The sequence below is a fragment of the Salmo trutta genome, chromosome 4 (assembly GCF_901001165.1).
Source record: "Salmo trutta chromosome 4, fSalTru1.1, whole genome shotgun sequence".
NCBI classification, from domain to species: domain Eukaryota; kingdom Metazoa; phylum Chordata; class Actinopteri; order Salmoniformes; family Salmonidae; genus Salmo; species Salmo trutta.
In genome coordinates, this window is record NC_042960.1 from 71736377 (window position 1) to 71759557 (window position 23181).

The window sequence follows — 23181 nt, forward strand, 5'->3', positions numbered from 1 at the left end:
GTCACACACACACCTGTCGTTACTATGACAACTAGCGTAACCATGTCACACACACACACACACACCTGATTTGATCAGTTGTAACTTGCTGTTTGGACAATCAGTATTCTAAAACCTGATTTGGAGAAGGAAAAAAAAACTGATTTGAGCATTAAGGTCTGCAGTGTGAACGAGGCTTTAGAGATCTCATTCAAGGCTGATCGAACACACTGCAAATTAAGGTCAAGAAATCCTGGTCGGAAGATCCCAGATTTCTGCTTATTCCCTCCTGATACCGGGAATCTTCCAACCAGGATTTCTGAAAAACCTGTGAATTTGGGGGAAAGTTAACAGGATTTTGAATACTACAGTATAAAATACACTCCTGTTGTAAATTCATATAAAACAATTTCAGTTGAGAGTTAGTTCAATTCTACTGACTCACACAACACTCCCAGTAATAACGTTATGTTTCCATTTATTAAAATCAAACATATCATTTTAATTATACTTTTTTAATAATTGTTTCAACACATAAGCATTTGGGGTCGAGAACGAGTCCTAATTTGCCAAACAACTGGGGGCAAAAAGGATTGGGTTTTAAAAGACGGCCAGTTTGGTGTCATCTTCAGACTTAACTGCAGCAGCTGTTCTAGATGTTCCAGCTCTATGTGCAACAGTTGTTCTAGATGTTCCAGATCTATGTGCAGCAGCTGTTCTAGATGTTCCAGCTCTATGTGCAACAGTTGTTCTAGATGTTCCAGATCTATGTGCAGCAGCTGTTCTAGATGTTCCAGATCTATGTGCAGCAGCTGTTCTAGCTGTTCCAGATCTATGTGCAGCAGCTGTTCTAGATGTTCCAGATCTATGTGCAGCAGCTGTTCTAGCTGATTCTCGATGTGATCTATGCCCCTTTTTTGGCAGTCATTCTTATGAAGTCTGCTGCAGTTCAGTTAACACAGGCCAACCAGGGATGGGGCTGGGAACCACAAATCGATCTCGAATGGTCAGTCTTCTCACTCTACCTCTTATTGATGATTTACTTTGAAAGTTTCCATTCAACCAGGGAGGGAAGTGGGCTGTAGTAGTGGGTGGTGTCCCAGGAGAGATTCTCTAAACTAGGAGATGGTCCATGGTGCGGAGAAGGTAGAAGAAAGAGAAGAGATACTCAGAGATGGTGTGGAGAGGGGTAGAGACAGTAGAAGAGAAACGCTTACAGAACACAGATATCCTCTCCTCACGGACTAAGAACAAATATTCTCTAGAGAGACGGTCCATGAGGAGAGGCCAATGTACTCCCATTGGTCCTTCTTAACCCTCTATGTACTCCCATTGGTCCTTCTTAATCCTCTATGTACTCCCATTGGTCCTTTTCATAGCCTTCATGAACGTGTTGTAGCAGCACCCTCCGTCGGCTCTCACAGTATCTACACAGACAGGAGAGAGAGGAGGTAGTACAGTATCTACACAGACAGGAGAGAGAGGAGGTAGTACAGTATCTACACAGACAGGAGAGAGAGGAGGTAGTACAGTATCTACACAGACAGGAGAGAGAGGAGGTAGTACAGTATCTACACAGACAGGAGAGAGAGGAGGTAGTACAGTATCTACACAGACAGGAGAGAGAGGAGGTAGTACAGTATCTACACAGACAGGAGAGAGAGGAGGTAGTACAGTATCTACACAGACAGGAGAGAGAGAGAGGAGGTACAGTATCTACACAGACAGGAGAGAGAGAGAGGAGGTACAGTATCTACACAGACAGGAGAGAGAGAGATGAGGTACAGTATCTACACAGACAGGAGAGAGAGAGATGAGGTACAGTATCTACACAGACAGGAGAGAGAGAGGAGGTACAGTATCTACACAGACAGGAGAGAGAGGAGGTACAGTATCTACACAGACAGGAGAGAGAGGAGGTACAGTATCTACACAGACAGGAGAGAGAGGAGGTACAGTATCTACACAGACAGGAGAGAGAGGAGGTACAGTATCTATACAGACAGGAGAGAGAGGAGGTACAGTATCTACACAGACAGGAGAGAGAGAGAGGAGGTACAGTATCTACACAGACAGGAGAGAGAGAGGTGGTACAGTATCTACACAGACAGGAGAGAGAGAGAGGTGGTACAGTATCTACACAGACAGGAGAGAGAGGAGGTACAGTATCTACACAGACAGGAGAGAGAGGAGGTACAGTATCTACACAGACAGGAGAGAGAGGAGGTACAGTATCTACACAGACAGGAGAAAGAGGAGGTACAGTATCTACACAGACAGGAGAGAGAGGAGGTACAGTATCTACACAGACAGGAGAGAGAGGAGGTACAGTATCTACACAGACAGGAAAGAGAGATACACAGTATCTACACAGACAGGAGAGAGGAGGTAGTACAGTATCTACACAGACAGGAGAGAGAGGAGGTAGTACAGTATCTACACAGACAGGAGAGAGGAGGTACAGTATCTACACAGACAGGAGAGAGGAGGTACAGTATCTACACAGACAGGAGAGAGAGAGAGAGGAGGTACAGTATCTACACAGACAGGAGAGAGAGAGAGAGGAGGTACAGTATCTACACAGACAGGAGAGAGAGAGAGAGAGGTGGTACAGTATCTACACAGACAGGAGAGAGAGAGAGGTGGTACAGTATCTACACAGACAGGAGAGAGAGCGAGAGGTGGTACAGTATCTACACAGACAGGAGAGAGGAGGTACAGTATCTACACAGACAGGAGAGAGGAGGTACAGTATCTACACAGACAGGAGAGAGAGGAGGTATAACAGTATCTACACAGACAGGAGAGAGAGGAGGTACAGTATCTACACAGACAGGAGAGAGAGAGAGGAGGTACAGTATCTACACAGACAGGAGAGAGAGAGGAGGTACAGTATCTACACAGACAGGAGAGAGAGAGGAGGTACAGTATCTACACAGACAGGAGAGAGAGGAGGTACAGTATCTACACAGACAGGAGAGAGAGGAGGTGGTACAGTATCTACACAGACAGGAGAGAGAGGAGGTGGTACAGTATCTACACAGACAGGAGAGAGAGGAGGTACAGTATCTACACAGACAGGAGAGAGAGGAGGTACAGTATCTACACAGACAGGAGAGAGAGAGAGAGAGAGGAGGTACAGTATCTACACAGACAGGAGAGAGAGAGGCGGTGGTACAGTATCTACACAGACAGGAGAGAGAGAGAGGTGGTACAGTATCTACACAGACAGGAGAGAGAGAGGTGGTACAGTATCTACACAGACAGGAGAGAGAGGAGGTACAGTATCTACACAGACAGGAGAGAGAGAGGTAGTACAGTATCTACACAGACAGGAGAGAGATGTAGTACAGTACTAGAGGTCGACCGATTAATCGGAATGGCCGATTAATTTGGGCCGATTTCAAGTTTTCGTAACAAATCGGAAAATCGGTATTTTTGGACGCCGATTTTTTAAATTTAATTTTTAAGATAAATAAAGGTCTAAAAAAATATATAACTAGATAAGTCAGTAAAGAACACATTCGTATTTACAATGAAAGCCTAAGAACGGTGGGTTAACTGCCTTGTTCAGGGGCAGAACGACAGATTTTTACCTTGTCAGCTCAGGGATTCAATCTTGCAACCTTACGGTTAACTAGTCCAACGCTCTAACCACCTGCTTTACATTGCACTCCACGAGGAGTCTGCCTGTTACGCGAATGCAGTAAGAAGCTAAGGTAAGTTGCTAGCTAGCATTAAACTTATCTTATAAAAAACAATCAATCAATCATAATCACTAGTTAACTACACATGGTTGATGATATTACTAGTTTATCTAGCCTGTCCTGCGTTGCACATAATCGCTTAGGTACACGTTGCTCCAACCATAAACATCAATGCCTTTCTTAAGATCAATACACAAGTATATATTTTTAAACCTGCATATTTAGTTAATATTGCCTGCTAACATGAATTTCTTTTAACTAGGGAAAGTGTGTCACTTCTCTTGCAAACAGAGTCAGGGTATATGCAACAGTTTGGGCCGCCTGGCTCGTTGCGAACTAATTTGCCAGAATTTTACGTAATTATGTCATAACATTGAAGATTGTGCAATTTAACAGGAATAACGTTTTGTTTTCGAGATGATAGTTTCCGGATTCGACCATATTAATGACCAAAGGCTCGTATTTCTGTGTGTTATTATGTTGTAATTGAGTCTATGATTGGATAGAGCAGTCTGAGCGGTGGTAGGCAGCAGCAGGCTCGTAAGCATTCATTCAGACAGCACTTTCGTGCGTTTTGCCAGCAGCTCTTCACAATGCTTCAAGCATTGCGCTGTTTATGACTTCAAGCCTATCAACTCCCGAGATTAGGCTGGTGTAACCGATGTGAAATGGCTAGCTAGTTAGCCGGGTGCACGCTAATAGCGTTTCAAACGTCACTCGCTCTGAGACTTGGAGTAGTTGTTCCCCTTGCTCTGCATGGGTAACGCTGCTTCGAGGGTGGCTGTTGTCGATGTGTTCCTGGTTTGAGCCCAGGTAGGAGCGAGGAGAGGGACGGAAGCTATACTGTGACACTGGCAATACTAAAGTGCCTATAAGAACATCCAATAGTCAAAGGTATATGAAATACAAATGGTATAGACAGAAATAGTCCTATAATTCCTATAATAACTACAACCTAAAACATCTTACCTGGGAATATTGAAGACTCATGTTAAAAGGAACCACCAGCTTTCATATGTTCTCATGTTCTGAGCAAGGAACTTAAACGTTAGCTTTTTTACATGGCACATATTGCACTTTTACTTTCTTCTCCAACACTTTTTTACATTATTTAAACCAAATTGAACATGTTTCATTTTTTATTTGAAGCTAAATTGATTTTATTGATGTATTAAGTTAAAATAAGTGTTCATTCAGTATTGTTGTAATTGTCATTATTACAAAAATAAAAATAATAAAAAAATAAATAAAAATAAAAACGTCCGATTAATCGGCATCGGGTTTTTTTGGTCCTCCAATAATCGGCATTGAAAAATCATAATCGGTCGACCTCTATACAGTACCTACACAGACAGGAGAGATTATACACAGCAGGAGTACACCAAACATTCAGAACACCTTTCCATGACAGACCAGGTGAATCCAGAGGTCCCTTATTGATATGTCACCTGTTAAATCCACTTCAAATCAGTGTAGATGAAGGGGAGGAAATGGGTTAAAGAAGGATTTTTAAGCCTCGATACAATTGAGACATGGATTGTGTTTGTCTGCCATTCAGAGGGTGAATGTGGCAAGACAGAAGATTGAAGTGCCTTTGAACGGGGGGGTATGGTAGTAGGTGCCAAACGCACTGGTTTGTTTCAAGAACTGCAACGCTGCTGGGTTTTTCACACTCAACAGTTTCCCGTGTGTATCAAGAATGGTCCACAACCCAAAGGACATCCAGCCAACTTGACAACTGTGGGAAGCATTGAAGTCAACATTTTCAACGCTTTCAACACCTTGTAGAGTCCATTCCCCAAAGAATTGAGGCTGTTCTGGGTGCAACTCAGTATCAGGAAGGTGTTCCTAATGTTTTGAATACTCAGTGTATATCGAACAATATCTCTAGAACACAGAAATGAGGTAAAAGCTTCCACCCACCTGTATTTATCTTGTACTTTTTGCTTGATATCCTGCAAGGAATCCTGGGAGATGTCCCTCTCCAGGTATCCCGACAACGTCTCTGTGCAGTTCTCCAGGTCTGCCTGGTTGTTCTGATGACATAACAATAAGGTCAGTCTCAGTCAGTTAGCGAGCGTTCAGCCTCGCCACCAGGGCTGGGGGCGGACCCGGCTCGCCACCAGGGCTGGGGGCGGACCCGGCTCGCCACCAGGGCTGGACCCGGGGCTAGATTCCTTCCCCTCCCCTTACATCAAAGATGGACTGGTTGTTCTTCTTGAGGTAGAAGGGTTTGGGCAGCGTTTCCCAAACTCAGTTCTCTGGACCCCAAGAGGTGCACATTTTGTTTTTATCCCATACACTACACAGCTGATACAAATGATCAAAGCTTGATGATTAGTTTTTTTTTTTTAAATCAGCTGTGTAGTACTAGGTCAAACCCCCCCCCCAAAAAAAGTTCACCCCTTGGTGTCCCGGGGACAGAGTTTTGGGAAACCCTGGGTTAAGGGTTAACGCCATACTGTACCTCAAAGATGATGGACTGGTTGTTCTTCTTCAGGTAGAAGGCGAAGACGTAGGTGAACATGAGCGTGGAGCGACACTGACACAGCACGTCCACGGCCTTCTTCAGGAACTGCACCTCGATCCAGGACATGTTGTGCTGCTGCATTTCCTCCATCTTGGCCTTGACCCCGGCGTACAGCTTGTGCTCGAAGCGCAGCGACTGCATATGGTTCATGTAACGGTTGCAGTAGAACAGGTAGCGCTGTAACATCGCCCTGGAGCGCTGTAACGCACACGCCTTCACTTAATTACAGTAGAACAGTAACGCCTTCACTTAATTACAGTAGAACAGTAACGCCTTCACTTAATTACAGTAGAACAGGAAGCGCTGTAACACCTTCACTTAATTACAGTAGAACAGGAAGCGCTGTAATTCCTTCACTTAATTACAGTAGAACAGGAAGCGCTGTAATTCCTTCACTTAACTACAGTAGAACAGGAAGCGCTGTAACGCCTTCACTTAATTACAGTAGAACAGGAAGCGCTGTAACTCCTTCACTTAATTACCGTAGAACAGGAAGCGCTGTAACTTCTTCACTTAATTACCGTAGAACAGGAAGCGCTGTAACGCACACGCCTTCACTTAATTACAGTAGAACAGGAAGCGCTGTAACATCGCTCTGGAGCGCTGTAACGCACACGCCTTCACTTAATTACAGTAGAACAGGAAGCGCTGTAACGCCTTCACTTAATTACAGTAGAACAGGTAGCGCTGTAACGCACACGCCTTCACTTAATTACAGTAGAACAGGTAGCGCTGTAACTCCACTGAATTACAGCAGAACAGGAAGCGCTGTAACGCCTTCACTTAATTACAGTAGAACAGGAAGCGCTGTAACGCCTTCACTTAATTACAGTAGAACAGGTAGCGCTGTAACTCCACTGAATTACAGTAGAACAGGAAGCGCTGTAACGCCTTCACTTAATTACAGTAGAACAGGAAGCGCTGTAACTCCTTCACTTAATTACAGTAGAACAGGAAGCGCTGTAACTCCTTCACTTAATTACAGTAGAACAGGAAGCGCTGTAACTCCTTCACTTAATTACAGTAGAACAGGAAGCGCTGTAACTCCTTCACTTAATTAGCAACAGTAACAGTAGTACAACAGTAACAGTAGTACAACAGTAACAGTAACAGTAGTAGTAGTAGTAGTACAACAGTAGTAGTAGTAGTAGTACAACAGTAACAGTAGTAATAGTACAACAGTAGTAGTACAACAGTAGTAGTACAACAGTAACAGTAGTACAACAGTAATAGTAGTAATAGTACAAAAGTAACAGTAATAGTAGTACAACAGTAATAGAAACAGTAATAGTAGTAATAGTACAAAAGTGTAACAGTAGTAGTAACAGTACAACAGTAGTAGTAATAGTACAACACTAACAGTAGTACAACACTAACAGTAGTACAACACTAACAGTAATAGTACAACAGTAACAGTAATAGTACAACAGTAACAGTAGTAGTACAACAGTAGTAGTAGTACAACAGTAAAAGTAATAGTACAACAGTAATAGTAGTAATAGTACAGCAGTAACAGTAGTACAACAGTAACAGTAGTACAACAGTAACAGTAGTAGTAGTACAACAGTAATAGTAGTAATAGTACAGTAACAGTAGTAGTAATAGTACAACAGTAACAGTAGTACAACAGTAATAGTACAACAGTAGTAGTAGTAGTAGTAGTAGTAGTAGTAGTAGTAGTAGTAGTAGTAGTAGTACAACAGTAATAGTAGTAGTACAACAGTAATAGTAGTAATAGTACAGTAATAGTAGTAGTAGTAGTACAACAGTAATAGTAGTACAACAGTAGTAGTAGTAGTAGTAGTAGTAGTAGTAGTAGTAGTAGTAGTACAACAGTAATAGTAGTAATAGTACAACAGTAGTAGTAGTAATACTGTAGTAGTTGTAATAGTACAACAGTAGTAGTAATAGTTCAACAGTAATAGTAGTAATACCGTAGCAGTAATAGTACAACAGTAGTAGTAGTAAAACAGTAAAAGTAATAGTTGTAGTACATCAGTAATAGTAGTTTTAGTACAACAGTAACAGTAGTAATAGTACAACAGTAACAGTAGTAATAGTACAACAGTAACAGTAGATATAGTACAACAGTAAAAGTAGTACAACAGTAGTAGTAGTAATAGTACAACAGTAGTAATAGTACAACAGTAGTAATAGTACAACAGTAGTAATAGTACAACAGTAACAGCAGTAATAGTGCAACAGTAACAGCAGTACAACAGTGACAGTAATAGTAGTAGTACATTACGATGACTACAGCCTACCGCCCACTACAACAGTGACTACAGCCTACCGCCCACTACAGCCTACCGCCCACTACAGCCTACCGCCCACTACAGCCTACCGCCCACTACAACAGTGCCTACCGCCCACTACAACAGTGCCTACCGCCCACTACAACAGTGCCTACCGCCCACTACAACAGTGCCTACCGCCCACTACAACAGTGACTACCGCCCACTACAACAGTGACTACCGCCCACTACAACAGTGCCTACCGCCCACTACAGCCTACCGCCCACTACAACAGTGACTACAGCCTACCGCCCACTACAGCCTACCGCCCACTACAGCAGTGACTACAGCCCACCGCCCACTACAGCCCACCGCCCACTACAACAGTGTCTACAGCCTACTGCCCACTACAACAGTGACTACAGCCTACCGCCCACTATAGCCTACCACCCACAGCCTACCGCCCACTACAGCCTACCGCCCACTACAACAGCCCACTACAGCCTACCGCCCACTACAGCCTACCGCCCACTACAGCCTACCGCCCACTACAGCCTACCGCCCACTACAACAGTGCCTACCGCCCACTACAACAGTGCCTACCGCCCACTACAACAGTGCCTACCGCCCACTACAACAGTGCCTACCGCCCACTACAACAGTGACTACCGCCCACTACAACAGTGACTACCGCCCACTACAACAGTGACTACCGCCCACTACAACAGTGACTACCGCCCCACTACAACAGTGACTACCGCCCACTACAACAGTGACTACCGCCCACTACAACAGTGACTACCGCCCACTACAACAGTGACTACCGCCCACTACAGCCTACCGCCCACTACAACAGTGACTACAGCCTACCGCCCACTACAGCCTACCGCCCACTACAGCAGTGACTACAGCCCACCGCCCACTACAGCCCACCGCCCACTACAACAGTGTCTACAGCCTACTGCCCACTACAACAGTGACTACAGCCTACCGCCCACTATAGCCTACCACCCACAGCCTACCGCCCACTACAGCCTACCGCCCACTACAACAGCCCACTACAGCCTACCGCCCACTACAACAGCCCACTACAGCCTACCGCCCACTACAACAGCCCACTACAGCCTACCGCCCACTACAACAGTGACTACAGCCTACCGCCCACTACAGCCTACCGCCCACTACAACAGTGACTACAGCCTACCGCCCACCACAGACTACCGCCCACCACAGCCTACCGCCCACCACAGCCTACTGCCCACCGCAAGTGTCTACAGCCCACTGCAACAGTGACTACAGCCTACCACCCACTACAGCCTACCGCCCACTACAACAGTGACTACAGCCTACCGCCCACTACAACAGTGACTACAGCCTACCGCCCACTACAGACTACCGCCCACTACAACAGTGACTACAGCCTACCGCCCACCACAGCCTACCGCCCACTACAACAGTGACTACAGCCTACCGCCCACCGCCCACCGCATGTGTCTACAGCCCACTGCCCACTACAACAGTGACTACAGCCTACCACCCACTACAGCCTACCGCCCACTACAACAGTGACTACCGCCCACTACAGTCTACCGCCCACCACAAGTGACTACAGCCTACCGCCCACTACAACAGCCCACTACAGCCTACCGCCCACTACAGCCTACCGCCCACTACAGCCTACCGCCCACTACAGCCTACCGCCCACTACAGCCTACCGCCCACTACAGCCTACTACAACAGTGACTACAGCCTACCGCCCACTACAGCCTACTACAACAGTGACTACAGCCTACCGCCCACTACAACAGTGTCTACAGCCTACTGCCCACTACAACAGTGACTACAGCCTACCGCCCACTACAACAGTGACTACAGCCCACCGCCCACTACAGCCCACCGCCCACTACAGCCCACCACAGCCCACCGCCCACTACAGCCCACCGCCCACTACAGCCCACCGCCCACCACAGTGACTACAGCCTACCGCCCACCACAACAGAGACTACAGCCTACCGCCCACTACAGCCTACCGCCCACTACAGCCTACCGCCCACTACAGCCTACCGCCCACTACAACAGTGACTACAACCAACCATCTTTTACAACGGGAATGAAAGATATGTCTCCAGCGTTTTGTAAAAGGTTAACTGTGTAGACTCACCTCCTGTGCATCTCTGGCTGCCTTGGCATCGTCTTCATTGTAGCGATTGCAGTTGTACCTGCAGGACATCATCATCATCATCATCATCACTACGGCTACTTTAGATATGAGGTAGGTACACTGTGAGGTGTTAATGTGTATAATAAATATATATATATACACACACACACACACACACACTTACAGGACAGTTTATTATTAGGTACAACAACACATTACAGACAGTGAGTCACATGGCTTGCTATATAAAAGCAGGCAGACAGGCATCAAGGTATTCAGTTACTGTTGGATTTAACGTTAGAAAAATGGACGAAACCAGTGATCTAAGTGACTTTGTTCGCGGTGTGATCGTCGGTGCCAGACGCACCAGATCCAGTAATCTCAGAAAACGTCCGGCCTCCTGGGCTTTTCACACACACACGACATTGTCTAGGGATTATCAAGAATGGTGCGACAAACACAAAACAGTCCTTTGGAGTGAAAACAGCTCGTTGATGAGAGGTCCAAGGAGACAGGCGGGCCCACAAACGGGTCAATAAAAGGCGTAGTACAACAGTGGTGTGCAGAAGGGCATCTTGGGAACGAACAAGTCGTTGACCCACGTCACGGATGGGCTATTACAGCAGACGACCACACCGGGTTCTAGTCCTCTCTGCTAAAAACAAGAAGAAGAGGCTCCAGTGGCCATCCCCAACACTATTGAGGATCCAGGAACGTGACAGCGAGTTCAGTTTACTTGAGTGTCCTTGGTCCGTCCCAGACCTCTACCCAATAGGGCATGATGAAACGGGCTATTTTTTGGCGGCATGAATGTACCAGCCGTCCAATCTGCAGCAACTGCGCGATGCCATCGCGTCAGCACGGACCAACATCCCTGTGGAACGTGTCCGACACCTTGTAGAATGCCCCGAATAATTCAGGCTGTTCTGGAGGCAAAAGGAGCAACGACCCGGTACTAGATGGGTGTACCTTTTAAACTATTTGTTGAGATATATATATAGATATAGATATATATATATACATACATACATACATACATATATATATATACACAGTATACCATTTAGCAAACACTTTTTTATCCAAACTTCCAGTCACGCATGCCTTTGTTTTCTCTTTTTCTGCATGGGTGGTCTCGGGGAATCGATCCCACTATCTTGTCAAGTTACAAGAGCCATGCTCTACCAACTGAGTTACAGAGGACCGTTGTAGTAAATACACAGTGACCTGTTTCTCCAGACTCACCAAAACCCGTCGTTCGATTCTCACTACTCACCACGCTGAACCGTGTGGCTCCCAGGGACCCAGACAGACCCAACAGAACTCAGCTTTACAGCTCTGGTTCCGACACACCATGTGATTGCAGCCGCCGTCCTTCTCGATGGTCACGTGACACTTTGGACACTCCTGTGTGGGAAAAAAAAGGTGTGCCGAGGACAGTGAAACTTCCCTAGTGGAACGCAGCCAATACCAAGGTATGAAAAACATCTCGTCTAGATCACATTAATAAAAACCGTATTTCACACAGCGTCTCAGAGTAGAGGACTTCTCTCTTATGTCAAGTCTGAGACGCTTTATAAAATACAGACCATGATGTTCTCTGGTAGAGTTCTGGAGATTTGGATTGATACCATAATCTTGGTGTTATGTGTAGTGTTATAATCACACCTTGGTATTATGTATTATTATGTAGCAATTATAACCATACCTTAGTATTAGGTATTATGTTATGTAGCATTATAACTATACCTTAGTATTAGGTATTATATTAGGTAGCATTATAACCATACCTTGGTATTACGCATTGTTGTGTAGCGTTATAACCTTGGTGTTACGTAGCGTTATAACCATACCTTGGTATTATGTTATGTAGCATTATAACCATACCTTGGTATTACGTTATGTAGCATTATAACCATACCTTGGTATTATGTTATGTAGCATTATAACCATACCTTGGTATTACGTTATGTAGCATTATAACCATACCTTGGTATTACGTTATGTAGCATTATAACCATACCTTGGTATTACGTTATGTAGCATTATAACCATACCTTGGTATTAGCTGCAATCCAGTTGGATGTTTCACTGTCATCGTCACACTTTTTAATCCACTTTCTCAGCCACTGTAGGACAGCAGAGCAACAGAGGTCAGCTAATTGTTGCATTTTCATCCAGCAAGACAGACATACACTGAGTGTACAAAACATTAGGAACACCTGTACTTCCCATGACATAACCTGACCAGGTGAAAGCTATGATCCCTTATTGGATGTCACCTGTTAAACCCACTTCAAATCAGTGTAGATGAAGAGGAGGAAACAGGTTTTTTAAGCTTTTGAGACAAATTGAGACATGGATTGTGTATTTGTGCCATTCAGAGGATGAATGGGCAAGACAAAATATCGAAATGCCTTTGAACGGGGGGGTATGGTAGTAGGTGCCAGGCGCACGGATCCATCGCCCAAAGGACATCCAGCCAACTTGACAACAGCATCCCTGTGAAAGGCTTTCGACACCGTAGAGTCCATGCCACGACGAATTGAGGCTGTTCTGAGGGCAAGAAGGGGAGTGGTGCACCTCCATATTAGGAAGCTGTTCCTACTGTTATGTACACTCGGTGTACATGTGTCCTGATATTATGTCGTGTCAGGGGGTAGATCCTAGCCCTATGTCGTGTCAGAGGATAGAACCTAGCCCTATGTCATGTCAGAGGACAGAACCTAGCCCTATGTCGTGTCAGAGGACAGAACCTAGCCCTATGTCGTGTCAGAGGATAGAACCTAGCCCTATGTCGTGTCAGAGGATAGAACCTAGCCCTATGTCATGTCAGAGGATAGAACCTAGCCCTATGTCATGTCAGAGGATAGAACCTAGCCCTATATCATGTCAGGATAGAACCTAGCCCTATGTCATGTCAGAGGATAGAACCTAGCCCTATGTCATGTCAGAGGATAGAACCTAGCCCTATGTCATGTCAGAGGATAGAACCTAGCCCTATGTCATGTCAGGATAGAAACTAGCCCTGTCATGTCAGGATAGAAACTAGCCCTGTCATGTCAGGATAGCACCAAGCCCTATGTCATGTCAGGATAGCACCAAGCCCTGTCATGTCAGGATAGCACCAAGCCCTATGTCATGTCTTCTGCACATACCTTACACTTGACAGGATCATGCCAGTTCTCTCCACAGTTGAAGCTAGAATGATAAAATACATCCCATTAGTACCAATTGTTTCTATTCTCCTCATGTTGTAGTTGCAGAGATTAGGTAAAAGGTTGCCAACAGGAAGCTATGATCCCAGAGGAGCCTGTTGTGATTGGTGGCAGCTACGTGGGGAGGGGAGGAAAACTCAATGCCGCCGCTCAGGTCTCGACCAACCCGTCCGCCTCCGGGGTCTCGACCAACCCGGCCGCCTCCGGGGTCTCGACCAACCCGGCCGCCTCCGGGGTCTCGACCAACCCGGCCGCCTCCGGGGTCTCGACCAACCCGGCCGCCTCCGGGGTCTCGACCAACCCGGCCGCCGCCCGGGTCTCGACCAACCCGGCCGCCGCCCGGGTCTCGACCAACCCGGCCGCCGCCCGGGTCTCGACCAACCCGGCCGCCGCCCGGGTCTCGAGACATTGTTGTTTTGAAGATTTGCCTTAAGACTTTCTTAAGGTGTAGACTGTATTGTCATTTCATAGTAAAGAGAGGGACGAGGCAGATCATTTAGGAAACGTGTCTTACCAGAACTGGCGACCACACTTGCACCTGACCGGCTTGGCGTCGGGGTACTGGACTTTAACGACGTGATGGCAGTCTGGTGCTGGACACCACTTCAACAGTCTATTACACTGGAGAAGTTGGAGATGAACACAGTAAATCCCATTCAGCTATCCAATCTTATTAAATCATTCCCCCACCCCCCCCAAAAAATGTGCAATAAATTCAATGCACATTGAATGTAAGAGGTGTAGTCTAGTCTAATGAACTCATAAATAACGTAGAAGGTAAAACAAGCTTACCTCTACAAAACTATTGGTAATTAAATGTTGGTACTTCAGCTTCACTTTAGAGTCTGTTATGAGGCGCCTGGAGGGGGAATAATAACAAAACAAACTGTTATTACAATCCATGATGTCTTGACAAAATAAGATGGCTTTTCCTGAAGAACATACATGACTTCCAGCGCCTTCGGAAAGTATTCAGACCCCTTGACCTTTTTTCCACGTTTTGTTACGTTACAGCCTTACTCTATAATGGATTAAATCAAAATAAAATAAAGAAATCTACACACAAAACACCCCATAATGACCAACTGAAAACAGGTTTTTAGACATTTTTGCTATTTTATAAAAAATAAACAAAAATACCTTAATTACATAAGTATTCAGAGTCTTTGCTATGAGACTCGAAATTGAGCTCAGGTGCATCCTGTTTCCATTGCTCATCCTTGAGATGTTTCTACAACTTGATTGGAGTCCACCTGTGGTATATTCAATTGATTGGACATGATCTGGAAATGCACACACCTGTCTATATAAGGTCCCACAGTTGACAGTGCAAAAACCAAGCCATGAGGTTGAAGGAATTGTCCGTAGAGCTCCGAGACAGGATTGTGTCGAGGCACAGATCTGGGGAAGGGTACCAAAACATTTCTGCAGCATTGAAGGTCCCCAAGAACATCGTTCTTAAATGGAAGAAGTTTGGAACTACCAAGACTCTTCCAAGAGCTGGCCGCCCGGCCAAACTGAGCAATCGAGGGAGAAGGGCCTTGGTCAGGGAGGTGACCAAGAACCCGATGGTCACTCTGACAGAGCGCCAGAGTTCCTCTGTGGAGATGGGAGAACCTTCCAGAAGGACAACCACCTCTACAGCACTCAATCAATCAGGCCTTTATGGTAGAGTGGCCAGACGGAAGCCACTCCTCAGTAAAAAGCACATGACATCCTCCTTGGAGTTTGTCAAAAGGCCCCCAATGACTCTCAGACCATGAGAAACAAGATTCGACTTATGTAAATGTGATTGTTTAATTTATAAATTAGCCAACATTTCTAAAAACCTGTTCTTTCTTCATCATTATGGGGTATTGTGTGTAGATTTGTTCCCCCCTCCCCTCATCAATTTAACCAATTTTAGAATAAAGCTGTAACGTTACAAAATGTGGAAAAGAATTCAAGGGGTCGGAATACTTTCCGAAGGCACCGTAGCTACTACCAATATGGTGCGTTATAATGCGTTATAATGCTGCAGAAATGGGTTGATTCTGCCTCGCTAATGGAGGAGAAACAACATCTTGGCTGTTAGGTAAAATGGCTACGTGAAATGTTGTATGGTGTTGAGGCCTGCTGTAACCTGACTGGCAACATTTAGTCAACAGCGTACTGTAGTGAGACCAGAGGGCGAGACTACGGCCGTAGAGAGACCAGAGGGCGAGACTACGGCCGTAGAGAGACCAGAGGGTGAGACTACGGCCGTAGAGAGACCAGAGGGCGAGACTACGGCCGTAGAGAGACCAGAGGGTGAGACTACGGCCGTAGAGAGACCAGAGGGCGAGACTACGGCCGTAGAGAGACCAGAGGGTGAGACTACGGCCGTAGAGAGACCAGAGGGCGAGACTATGGCCGTAGAGAGATCAGAGGGTGAGACTACGGCCGTAGAGAGATCAGAATGCAGGGTGAGACTACGGCTGTAAATTAGCTTTAGAGTTGCCTTCTGGGTCAAGACAGGAAGCTACAGATTAACAATCATGTCCTCAATACAGTCTACAGACATTACGTTTCCTTATTGATGTCACCTGTTAAATCCACTTCAAATCAGTGTAGATGAAGGGGAGGAGACGGGTTAAAGAAGTATTTTTAAGCCTCGATACAATTGAGACATGGATTGTGTTTGTCTGTCATTCAGAGGGTGAATGGGGCAAGACAAAAGATTGAACAGGGGGGTATGGTAGTAGGTGCCAGGCTCACTGGTTTGTTTCAAGAACTGCAACGCTGCTGGGTTTTTCCACACTCAACAGTTTCCCGTGTTTACTACTCAACATTAGGAGGGTGTCCCTAATGTTCGGTCCCCTCAGACCATAACAATACTCACATGACCGTGTTGTCATCCACTAAGATGTCACAACTATGGGCAGGGCAAGAGATGGTCTGGAAACAGAAGAAGACAATGAGTTCAATAGACGGTGGACTAAACAGTTAGTGTAAATCAGTCCCTTTATACATAAGATTAAAAATGTAGGCAGCAGCAGCACCACTACCTGTCCCATCCCTTCCTCGATGATTTTGGTTGTCAGATAATCTCCCCAGCACTGCATACAGAACTTGTGTCCACACTCTAGGCCAGTGAAATACTGTGGGGAAAACAAGAAAACAATATTTTAGGATTTCAGACACCACCACCGAAACAGCCGAGTCTCAGGTCTCCGACTGGAAGGAAATCATTCCAGGGCACAATGTTTGTCACAGCTTCATCTGCATCCAATAGGGCTCCGGCCCGTAGTCCGCAGTATAGGGTACGACGACGACCCAGCTCCAGTGAGCCCCTAAAGGACCCTGGGAAAACATTTGGTCCCCACGGATACCACTGGACAGACGTGACTTTGAAACAACATTTAATCTCTTGGTGTGTTTTTCACAATGTGTATCATCTGGCTGCCTAAAGAGATGTTGTTTCCTGGACAGACCGCTGTCATGTTTCCTATCAGATCTGCCACAGCGCATTGCCTAGCAAAAAAAACAACACAGTGGAATGTCATTGAATAGCTCATTTCTTTCTCTCTGAGTATTATTATTTACCTCTAGGCAAGTTAAGAACAAATTCTTATTTATAATGACGGCCTACCGGGGAACAGTGGGGTTAACTGCCTTGTTCAGGGGGCAAAACGACAGATTGTTACCTTGTCAGCTCGGGGGATTCGATCTAGCAACCTTTCGGGTTACCAGTCCAACGCTCTAACCACTAGGCTACCCTGCCGCCCCAGGTATGAGGGACAGTCACTTAACCTCAGAACACAGAGATGGCGTCACTGATTCCTTACAGAATTTGTATTTTGTGAACCAGGGCTCCCTGGTAAGAGGCATCGGTCTCACAGAGACTACCCTGAAATCAATTAGGGTAAAAAAAAAAAAAAAAAAAAAAAAAGAGAAATAACTAAATAAAAACCACTGTGTAATGGACTTACAGCTGACCCCTTGACCCCGCAATACATCAACACAGACTAATGTCACATGATGCAGCTGACCCCTTGACCCCGCAATACATCAACACAGACTAATGTCACATGATGCAGCTGACCCCTTGACCCCGCAATACATCAACACAGACTAACGTCACATGATGCAGCTGACCCCTTGACCCCGCAATACATCAACACAGACTAATGTCACATGATGCAGCTGACCCCCTGACCCCGCAATACATCAACACAGACTAATGTCACATGATGCAGCTGACCCCTTGACCCCCCAATACATCAACACAGACTAACGTCACATGATGCAGCTGACCCCTTGACCCTGCAATACATCAACACAGACTAATGTCACGATGCAGCTGACCCCTTGACCCCGCAATACATCAACACAGACTAACGTCACATGATGCAGCTGACCCCTTGACCCTGCAATACATCAACACAGACTAACGTCACATGATGCAGCTGACCCCTTGACCCCGCAATACATCAACACAGACTAACGTCACATGATGCAGCTGACCCCTTGACCCTGCAATACATCAACACAGACTAACGTCACATGATGCAGCTGACCCCTTGACCCTGCAATACATCAACACAGACTAACGTCACATGATGCAGCTGACCCCTTGACCCCGCAATACATCAACACAGACTAACGTCACATGATGCAGCTGACCCCTTGACCCTGCAATACATCAACACAGACTAACGTCACATGATGCAGCTGACCCCGCAATACATCAACACAGACTAACGTCACATGATACAGCTGACCCCTTGACCCCGCAATACATCAACACAGACTAACGTCACATGATACAGCTGACCCCTTGACCCCGCAATACATCAACACAGACTAACGTCACATGATGCAGCTGACCCCTGACCCCGCAATACATCAACACAGACTAACGTCACATGATGCAGCTGACCCCTTGACCCCGCAATACATAAACACAACATTATATCATGCCACATCAGTCTATGACAATCTCTCAGATGGCACCCTATTCCCTATGTAGTGCACTACTTTAGACCCAGGGTCCACACGTAGTAGTGCACTTCATAGGGCCACGGAGCCTGTCGGCCCTCGGCTCGACAAGCAGCGAAATATAATATATGAAGGGGGCTGACTGAGTTGGGGTAGTTTAGATAGTAGATCTGATACGGTAATATAATATATGAAGGGGACTGACTGAGTTGGGGTAGTTTAGATAGTAGATCTGATACGGTAATATAATATAATATATGAAGGAGACTGACTGAGTTGGGGTAGTTTAGATAGTAGATCTGATACGGTAATATAATATAATATATGAAGGGGACTGACTGAGTTGGGGTAGTTTAGATAGTAGATCTGATACGGCAATATAATATAATATATGAAGGAGACTGACTGAGTTGGGGTAGTTTAGATAGTAGATCTGATACGGTAATATAATATAATATATGAAGGGGACTGACTGAGTTGGGGTAGTTTAGATAGTAGATCTGATACGGTAATATAATATAATATATGAAGGAGACTGACTGAGTTGGGGTAGTTTAGATAGTAGATCTGATACGGTAATATAATATAATATATGAAGGGGACTGACTGAGTTGGGGTAGTTTAGATAGTAGATCTGATACGGTAATATAATATAATATAATATATGAAGGAGACTGACTGAGTTGGGGTAGTTTAGATAACAGATCTGATACAGTAATATAATATAATATATGAAGGGGACTGACTGAGTTGGGGTAGTTTAGATAACAGATCTGATACGGTAATATAATATAATATATGAAGGAGACTGACTGAGTTGGGGTAGTTTAGATAGTAGATCTGATACGGTAATATAATATAATATATGAAGGGGACTGACTGAGTTGGGGTAGTTTAGATAGTAGATCTGATACGGTAATATAATATATGAAGGGGACTGACTGAGTTGGGGTAGTTTAGATAGTAGATCTGATACGGTAATATAATATAATATATGAAGGGGACTGACTGAGTTGGGGTAGTTTAGATAGTAGATCTGATACGGTAATATAATATAATATAATATATGAAGGAGGCTGACTGAGTTGGGGTAGTTTAGATAACAGATCTGATACGGTAATATAATATAATATAATATATGAAGGGGACTGACTGAGTTGGGGTAGTTTAGATAACAGATCTGATACGGTAATATAATATAATATATGAAGGAGACTGACTGAGTTGGGGTAGTTTAGATAGTAGATCTGATACGGTAATATAATATAATATATGAAGGAGGCTGACTGAGTTGGGGTAGTTTAGATAGTAGATCTGATACGGTAATATAATATAATATATGAAGGAGACTGACTGAGTTGGGGTAGTTTAGATAGTAGATCTGATACGGTAATATAATATAATATATGAAGGAGACTGACTGAGTTGGGGTAGTTTAGATAGTAGATCTGATACGGTAATATAATATAATATATGAAGGAGACTGACTGAGTTGGGGTAGTTTAGATAGTAGATCTGATACGGTAATATAATATAATATATGAAGGGGACTGACTGAGTTGGGGTAGTTTAGATAGTAGATCTGATACGGCAATATAATATAATATATGAAGGAGACTGACTGAGTTGGGGTAGTTTAGATAGTAGATCTGATACGGTAATATAATATAATATATGAAGGGGACTGACTGAGTTGGGGTAGTTTAGATAGTAGATCTGATACGGTAATATAATATAATATATGAAGGAGACTGACTGAGTTGGGGTAGTTTAGATAGTAGATCTGATACGGTAATATAATATAATATATGAAGGGGACTGACTGAGTTGGGGTAGTTTAGATAGTAGATCTGATACGGTAATATAATATAATATAATATATGAAGGAGACTGACTGAGTTGGGGTAGTTTAGATAACAGATCTGATACAGTAATATAATATAATATATGAAGGGGACTGACTGAGTTGGGGTAGTTTAGATAACAGATCTGATACGGTAATATAATATAATATATGAAGGAGACTGACTGAGTTGGGGTAGTTTAGATAGTAGATCTGATACGGTAATATAATATAATATATGAAGGGGACTGACTGAGTTGGGGTAGTTTAGATAGTAGATCTGATACGGTAATATAATATATGAAGGGGACTGACTGAGTTGGGGTAGTTTAGATAGTAGATCTGATACGGTAATATAATATAATATATGAAGGGGACTGACTGAGTTGGGGTAGTTTAGATAGTAGATCTGATACGGTAATATAATATAATATAATATATGAAGGAGGCTGACTGAGTTGGGGTAGTTTAGATAACAGATCTGATACGGTAATATAATATAATATAATATATGAAGGGGACTGACTGAGTTGGGGTAGTTTAGATAACAGATCTGATACGGTAATATAATATAATATATGAAGGAGACTGACTGAGTTGGGGTAGTTTAGATAGTAGATCTGATACGGTAATATAATATAATATATGAAGGAGGCTGACTGAGTTGGGGTAGTTTAGATAGTAGATCTGATACGGTAATATAATATAATATATGAAGGAGACTGACTGAGTTGGGGTAGTTTAGATAGTAGATCTGATACGGTAATATAATATAATATATGAAGGAGACTGACTGAGTTGGGGTAGTTTAGATAGTAGATCTGATACGGTAATATAATATAATATATGAAGGAGACTGACTGAGTTGGGGTAGTTTAGATAGTAGATCTGATACGGTAATATAATATAATATATGAAGGGGACTGACTGAGTTGGGGTAGTTTAGATAGTAGATCTGATACGGCAATATAATATAATATATGAAGGAGACTGACTGAGTTGGGGTAGTTTAGATAGTAGATTTGATACGGTAATATAATATAATATAATATATGAAGGGGACTGACTGAGTTGGGGTAGTTTAGATAACAGATCTGACACGGCAGGTCCTGAGCAGCAGATCTGGTGCTCATCAGTCTTGTTCTTGACTTCTTGCAGGGGTTGATGACATGGCACTCGGAGAACAGCTTATCCACGTTGCCGTCGAAATACCTGCAGAGAGAAGAGGAGGAACAGGAGAGGAGAAGAGAGGAGAAGGGAGAGGGAGAGAGAGGGAGAGAGAATTGGCGAGGGCACTAGAACAGTCTGCAGCACTCAGCCTCACCCTCGGTCATCCAGCCAAGGAGGGCCTACAGCAGCACCTAGATCTTCTGCACAGATTCTGTCAGACCTGGGCCCTGACAGACCTGGGCCCTGACAGACCTGGGCCCTGACAGACCTGGGCCCTGACAAACCTGGGCCCTGACAAACCTGGGCCCTGACAAACCTGGGCCCTGACAAACCTGGGCCCTGACAGTAAATCTCAGTAAGACAAAAATAATGGTGTTCCAAAAAAGGTCCAGTTGCCAGGACAACAAATACAAATTCCATCTAGACATCGTTGCCCTGGAGCACACAAAAACTATACATACCTCAGCCTAAATATCAGCACCACAGGTAACTTCCACAGAGCTGTGAACGATCTGAGAGACAAGGCAAGAAGGGCCTTCTATGCCATCAAAAGGAACATAAAATTCAACATACCAATTAGGACCTGGCTAAAAATACTTTAATCAGTTATAGAACACATTGCCCTTTATGGTTGTGAGGTCTGGGGTCCGCTCACCAACCAAGAATTCACAAAATGGGACAAACACCAAATTGAGACTCTGCATGCAGAATTCTGCAAAATATTCTCTGTGTACAACGTAGAACACCAAATAATGCAGAGCAGAATTAGGCCGATACCAGCTAATGATCAAAATCCAGAAAAGAGACGTTAAATTCTACAACCACCTAAAAGGAAGTGATTCCCAAACCTTCCATAACAAAGCCATCACCTACAGAGAGATGAACCTGGAGAAGAGTCCCCTAAGCAAGCTGGTCCTGGGGCTCTGTTCACAAACACAAACACACCCCACAGAGCCCCAGGACAGCAATACAATTAGACCCAACCAAATCATGAGAAACCAAAAAGATAATTACTTGACACATTGGAAAGAATTTACCAAAAACCAGAGCAAACTAGAATGCTATTTGTCCCTAAACAGAGAGAACACAGTGGCAGAATACCAGACCACTGTGACTGACCCAAACTTAAGGAAAGCTTTGACTATGTACAGACTCAGTGAGCATAGCCTTGCTATTGAGAAAGGCCGCCGTAGGCAGACCTGGCTCTCAAGAGAAGACAGGCTATGTGCAACACTGCCCACAAAATGAGGTGGAAACTGAGCTGCACTTCCTAACCTCCTGCCAAATGTATGACCATATTAGAGACACATATTTCCCTCAGATTACACAGATCCACAAATAATTCATAAACTCCCATATCTACTGGGTGAAATACCACA

At 44.4% G+C, this 23181-nt stretch overlaps 1 protein-coding gene across 2 annotated transcripts in view; it reads right to left on the reverse strand.

Annotated features, from left to right (window-relative positions):
• Positions 1–440: 440 nt before the first annotated feature.
• Positions 441–23181, reverse strand: part of arih1 (ariadne ubiquitin-conjugating enzyme E2 binding protein homolog 1 (Drosophila)) — a 28515-nt gene continuing 5774 nt past the window's right edge. The window contains exons 3-14 of one of the 2 annotated variants that reach the window (XM_029751965.1): positions 21700–21844; positions 16857–16949; positions 16691–16746; positions 14623–14689; positions 14345–14451; positions 13771–13813; positions 12670–12741; positions 11889–12019; positions 10613–10670; positions 6154–6429; positions 5610–5722; positions 441–1406 (exon numbers count right to left, since the gene is read on the reverse strand). In XM_029751965.1, coding sequence (XP_029607825.1) covers positions 1322–1406; positions 5610–5722; positions 6154–6429; positions 10613–10670; positions 11889–12019; positions 12670–12741; positions 13771–13813; positions 14345–14451; positions 14623–14689; positions 16691–16746; positions 16857–16949; positions 21700–21844 — 1246 coding nt within the window. In that variant the 3' untranslated portion in view covers positions 441–1321. The remainder of the gene's footprint in view (positions 1407–5609; positions 5723–6153; positions 6430–10612; positions 10671–11888; positions 12020–12669; positions 12742–13770; positions 13814–14344; positions 14452–14622; positions 14690–16690; positions 16747–16856; positions 16950–21699; positions 21845–23181) is intronic. The other variant, XM_029751966.1, reaches the window with a different exon arrangement.